This window comes from Nicotiana tomentosiformis, chromosome 5 (assembly GCF_000390325.3).
Source record: "Nicotiana tomentosiformis chromosome 5, ASM39032v3, whole genome shotgun sequence".
NCBI classification, from domain to species: Eukaryota; Viridiplantae; Streptophyta; class Magnoliopsida; order Solanales; family Solanaceae; genus Nicotiana; species Nicotiana tomentosiformis.
This window is the reverse complement of record NC_090816.1, coordinates 29,620,132-29,626,102: the sequence shown is the minus strand read 5'-3', so window position 1 is coordinate 29,626,102 and position 5,971 is coordinate 29,620,132. Positions and strand designations below refer to the sequence as shown.

General features: G+C 38.7%; 1 protein-coding gene across 1 annotated transcript; it reads left to right on the top strand.

Moving 5' to 3' along the window:
- The first annotated feature begins 941 nt into the window (after positions 1–941).
- Positions 942–1,730, top strand: LOC138892098 (uncharacterized). The gene is made up of 2 exons (XM_070175792.1): positions 942–1,314; positions 1,438–1,730. Exons 1-2 carry the CDS (start codon positions 942–944, stop codon positions 1,728–1,730), a joined length of 666 nt encoding a protein of 221 aa, XP_070031893.1.
- The last annotated feature ends 4,241 nt before the right edge of the window (positions 1,731–5,971 follow it).

Below are 5,971 nucleotides of genomic sequence, written 5' to 3'. Positions count from 1 at the left end.
TATTTTCCTTTACTTCCTTCTTTAGAAAAGTCTTTCTTTGAGACCCCAATTTTGTTTTTTAAAAAAAAAAATAAAATTCAAAAATATTTTCTTTTAATTTCTTCTAAAAAATCCAAAAAATATTTATATTCCTTTTCAGAACTTTTTCTTTCGAAAATTGAAAAGAAAATTCAAGATTCAAAAATATTTTTTTTTTTTTCTTTAGAAGTATTTCTTTCATAAATTCAAAATAAAAGTCCAAAAATCCAAAAATATTTCCTTTCTTCTTTAGAAGTTTTTCTTGCGAAATTCCCCCCAAAAAGTAGTAGTTGAATTTTAAAAAAATATGTATATATTTTCTTTCTTCTTTAGAAATATTTCTTTTCCAAAATTCTTAAAAAAAAATAAATCAAAATCCAAAAATATTTTCTTTCTTCTTTATAAGTCTTTCTTTCGAAAATTCAAAATAATAATAAAAAAGCTAGTTTATTTCTTTTATTCCCGATCTTTTCAAACTACGCAAGATCTGATTCATGTTCCCACATGATACGTAGGCAACCTACATCAGGTTCGATCAAATTATTTTTGAAATTAAAAAAGAAAAAGAAAAAAAGAGATGAAATTGTGGGACGAGAGGAAAGAAAAAAGTGATAATCAGAAAGAAAATGAGAGGAAAGAAAATGAGCAACCCAAGGAGTGTTAAAGAGGAAAGAAAAGAGGGAGGCTAGAACAAGCAAATTGGGATGATGCCCTATGACTTTCGTACCCTCGAAGTCATTTTAGAACCGTTAACTGTGACTAGGTGCATTGCACATAATGTGAGATTATCTTATGTTAAATGCCCTAACACTAATGTGATGACTTCACTTTGTTCCTATTTGTTGCTTCATTATAGCAGAATGGTGGTTGGTTTGTGGTTCTTAAACTAGTAACTCTTCCCTACTATATAAAGTCGAAAGGCAATGGCAGACGACAACGAAATTAAGTTGGTTGATACTGGTGCCCCAAAGCAATTGGTTGAACAAGACACTGGGTTGGTTGAAGAGGTAAGGATTTTAAGACAACACATGGCGGATATGTATCAGGCTTGGATGACCGGGAAGGCACCACCCCCGCCACCACCTAGCTTCCTAGATGCTACCCTCACCCAAGCCCCGACCATATTGTCAGATGATCCACCATATTCTCCAGATTTTCCCACTTATCATAGCTTTCTTAACCTCCCTAGTAGCTCCATTGTTCGTCCTCCAACTACATTTCCCAAAAATAGCCCTCCTGTCATGTCCACTATTCCCACCATCACAAATTCTCAACAACCTCTCCTCGAGTCCAACAGTGAACACTAGTTCAAACCTCATGATGCCCAATACTACCCCTCAGAAGCGGTCCACCAGGTCCCAGACTCGTATAATCGTAACCCTCAGAATGAGACTTATGTTGAAAATAAAAAGTCTGCAGGAAAAGAAGGGCAGGATGAGATATCCAGAAAGATGAAGGGCATAGAACAGTCCTTAAAGAACATGCAAGAGATAGGAAATCAGACTAACATGTCTTACAATAACTTGTGTATGTTCCCCGATGTTCATCTGCCCGCGAGGTTTAAAATTCCAAAGTTTAACTTGTATGATGGGCGTGGAGATCCAGTGGTCCACCTAAGGGGTTATTGCAGTGAAATGAGAAGTGTTGGCGGGAAAGATAAGTTGTTGATGGCGTATTTCAGTGAGAGTTTGAGTGGGGCAGCCTTGGAATAGTATACTCGTCAAGATGTGAGTAAGTGGTATGCCTGGGATGGCATGGCTCAAGATTTTGTTTGGCACTTTCAGTACAATATAGACATTATCCCAGACCGTTCCTCCCTATCTAAGATGGAAAAGAAACCTGAGGAAAGTTTTAGGGAGTTTGGGCTCAGACGGAGGGAACAAGTTGCTCGGGTCAGTCCCTTGATTGATGAAGAAGAAATGGTTAAGCTTTTCCTACAAGCTTAGAGACCCACCTACTTTAGTCATTTGATCCCGGCTTTAGGTAAGTCTTTCAATGATCTGGTAAAAATAGGGGAGATGGTAGAAGAAGGGATCAAGTCAGGAAAAATCATGAGCTATTTTGCATTGAAAGATACTACAGAAGACATTTAGAACATCTCAGTAAGTTTGGAGGGAAGAAAGAGAAATAGAAAAGATATTGTTGAGCCCCGCCAACGACAAGTCCAAGTAGGCGTTCCTGCTCAATGCTTTCAGCCTCAATACCGACCCCATGAACATCCTCGTGCTCCAGATAATCCTCCCCAATGCTACTTTCCTATACAAAATCCCCAAAGTCATACCTCACCCTCCCAGTACTCTATCCCCAATGCACCACCATATGCTCCACATCCACCAGACCCGTAATCGCCTACACCACCTCCATAAATGTCTTACCCACCTCTACAAGCATATCAATCATCTACCCGCAAGAGGTTCCAACTGAAGCCTGAGTACAAACTGAAAAGGCAGCAATAAAAAGAAAAGTCTTTCACTCCTATTGGAGAATCATATGCCAAGTTGTTCCAAAAGTTTAGGCAATTGGACATGTTGAAGCCGATTCAGATAAAAATGTGGAACCCCCTTCCAAAGAATTTTGATTATTCTCAAAGGTGCCCATATTGCTCTGATGCCCTGGGGCACAACATAGAAAAGTGTTGGCATCTGAAAAGAGCAGTCCAGAAGTTTATTGATACAGGTGACATTACTGTGCAAAATCCAGACGTAGAGGATACTAGTCAAAGTCCTTTGTCTGTTCATAATGAGACACATATGGTGGGTATGATTTGTGTTGAAAAGGAATATGAGAACGATTTTGAGCTCCTTGGAGGGCCACTTGCCGCAAAGTTTTCAGCGCTATTAGTCTCGGTTGCAAAAGTTGATCTTAAGAACGAAGTGGCAAAAGGGACCTAAAAGCAATTTGCTAAGGTCAATGTGATGGAGATTTGTGAAGGTCCTAGTAATGTTGATGTGCGACTCAGTAGCTAAGATGTCGAGCTTGGAAATTGGAAAGACACTCCTTTCTTGGTTAGCCATGAAGGAGACTTGGTAGTTTATTTTGTTGTCGATTCTGTTGTCCGGGTTATTTCAGGGTTGTAATTCGGATATTGTCTTGTGGCTCAAACCCTTCTTCCTCTTATTTTGCCTTGTTCGTTTAGTTGTAGTAATTCATCTAGTGTTATCTAGGATTGCTCCAGGGTTGTAACCCCAGTTTATTTTGCTTATTTTGTTGTTCAAACCCTTTCACCGTCTGTCTAATGCAATCTCCTATTTTCTATTATTTCCAGTCAATTTTTGTTTAGCTCTCTTTTCCTTTTTATAGTTCTTTTCATGGTGACTCTAGTGACATGACATGTACGTAGAATTCTCAGCCTGGTCTTAAAAATTAGTCTAATCATGAAACAATGAAATAAGGTTTGAAGATGACAAGGACATTTGAGGGAAATAAATGAAGATTTGGATATTTTGATATCATTTAAAGCCCGAATTGTGTGAAATTGGGGCAGATGGTATGGAAAGTTAATAGGACGACAAGTTGTTACAAGAGAGTGCGTCCCAGACAATGTGAAGCAAGCAACTTTGAGTTCGGGTATCCATTGTGAATAAGAAATCACCCAATGAGAGTTCTGTACTTGACAAGGCACTAAAGAAAATGGAAGGCATATCAGTGATATCAATGCCGATGCTGCAAAGGAAATGTTATGCATGATCTTCATATTCCGTTCTCAAGTTCCATGTGTTGTACTTGGCATTTTCAGAGATTGGGAGGCCCTCTTTCAGCTACCCAAACACTTTATACCCTTCGGTACCCTTTTGAGCCTATGCTAATTTCTTTGACCTCCCCTCTTTTGGAACCAAGTTAGAGTAGTAAAAAAAAAAGAAAGAGAAAAAGTCCATGTCCCCATACGTTTGTTTTAGAAAGTTCATTCCAAAAGAAAATTCAAAAAAAAGTATAAAGAAAAAAAAGAAAAGAGGAAAAAGAAAGAAAAAAATAGCAACAACAAAAAGTATTCTTTTGAAGTACGTTCGACCTGATTCTTGTCACCACAAGATACGTAGGCAGCCTTACGGTTCGGTCACACCAAATAAAATATTTCGTAATCCCACGAAGTTAAGAGTGGGGCAGTGTTTCTTAGAAATTCCATTTCAAAAAAATAATATCAAATTCTCTTGTTTTAGAAATTGGGGCAAAGTTTTAAAATGGATTCCAAAAGTTGTAAGTAAATTAACCCTGTTATTTTAATTATTTTGAACCTTCATAATATCCTTTCTTTCTAACCTCGCCCAAAAGCCATGTTACAATCCAAAAAAGACCTCTAAGAGAATCTTTGAGAGTGCTGAGATAGATATGCCAGGAGCATATGATGTTTGTACTATGGTCAATGCCTTGCCATCTGCAGAATTGGAGAAGATAAGAAGAAAAGAACAAGATAAGAGAGTCTTATTGGTAAAAACCCTCACGGACACCATAAGGCGACTGTGAGTTGAGAGAAAGAGTAAAATGAGAGAGGCTTGATGGTGAAAACCCTTCGGGCACTACAAGTCGAATAAGGATCGTGAATCAGACAGGATAATTGGAGCATTAAAGTCCAGTTTCACGGCTTAGAGGTATAACAAGAGTCGAATATTAGACTTACTGGATAGATCAGGCCACTTAATCCAAAATGCATGTCATGGTCATTAGAGTTGGTATCCACATTTGATAAGCTTTTACTTGGTAATTTTCTTGTCAGATGTCATCTTTTTCCATTGTCCCCTTTCTCTATTTTTCTTGCTTTGTTAAGTCCTCTTGAGTCTGTTTTGTCAGAACAAGTGAGAATGACTTCAAAATTTACTACCAGCTTTCCAATTACACAAAGCGGAGTTTGGCTAGCACATCAAAGTGGCATAAGTCAGGAAAGAGCAGTATGTGCACTTAGTTGGCGACAATTGACGTGCTTCGGTATTCATGTGAAATGCAAAGGTTTGGTAAATGTCAATTCATGAGCACAATGCAAGAGACAGAAGGCATTAGTTTTGAACGGATCAGCGGTGTTTTCTGTGGCAAGGGTTGGCAGATAAAGTGGTTAGCCAATAACAATCAAGGTCTTCCAAGTTGAAATCAAAGTTATCATGCCAAGTGTAGGAGCAATCGCCCTCAAGATCAAGGCCACAAACCAACCACCATATTTTAAACTCACAAGTTTTCTTTGTTTGAAACAGGGACGAAGAGTATGTCCAAATCAAAGCTTAGAAGCTTGAAACTTTCGGGTGTCGTGCCCAGATTTTGTCAGCACAAATGCTGTTTGAGAAGGTTTGTACCTTTTAGACATCTTCCATAGTTGAAAAGAACCGTACCTCCTAGGCAGTCTCCCTAGTCGGAAGAGTCTTTAGCTTTTTTTGAGTTCAGGATCCCGCCTGGAAAATAGGGTCAGTCTTTAATTCTCTTAAGTTGTTAATATTAGTTTTCCTTTAGTTCAGGGGCCCCGCCTGGAAAATAGGGTCAGTTTTCAGTTCTTAGTTGTTAATCTTTAGCGCTCCTTAAGTTTAGGGGTCCCGTCTGGAAAATAGGGTCAGTTTTTATTCTAGTCAAGCTCAGTTTATAGTTTTCCTCAGGCTCAATCTCACATCTAGGAGACGCACTTCCTAGTTTGAGTTATTCAGTTTATAGGAGATGCACTTCCTCGTTCAAGTTTTATCCTTAGGAGACGCACTTCCTAGTTTGGATCATTCAAGTTTCACCCCTAGGAGATGCACTTCCTAGTTTGGGTCGTTCAAGTGTCACCCCTAGGAGATGCACTTCCTAGTTTGGGTCATTCAGGTTTTATTTTTAGCAGACGCATTTTCTAGTCAAAATTTTCTTGGTTTTACTCATAGGAGACGCACATCATAGTCGAGTCTCTAGTTTTAGTCTCATCATTGCATCCTTCATCGATAGCATAGGTGATTTACAGCTTTGCTAACAACTCACAAATCCTCCTAGTGCAAACTGGGGC

Bases quoted from the DNA above. Each gene is read 5' to 3' on its own strand.
- LOC138892098 (XM_070175792.1), top strand. From the start codon at position 942: ATGGCAGACGACAACGAAATTAAGTTGGTTGATACTGGTGCCCCAAAG. The intron at 1,315-1,437 runs GTGAACACTAGT...AAAAGTCTGCAG, and splicing joins ACCTCTCCTCGAGTCCAACA to GAAAAGAAGGGCAGGATGAG.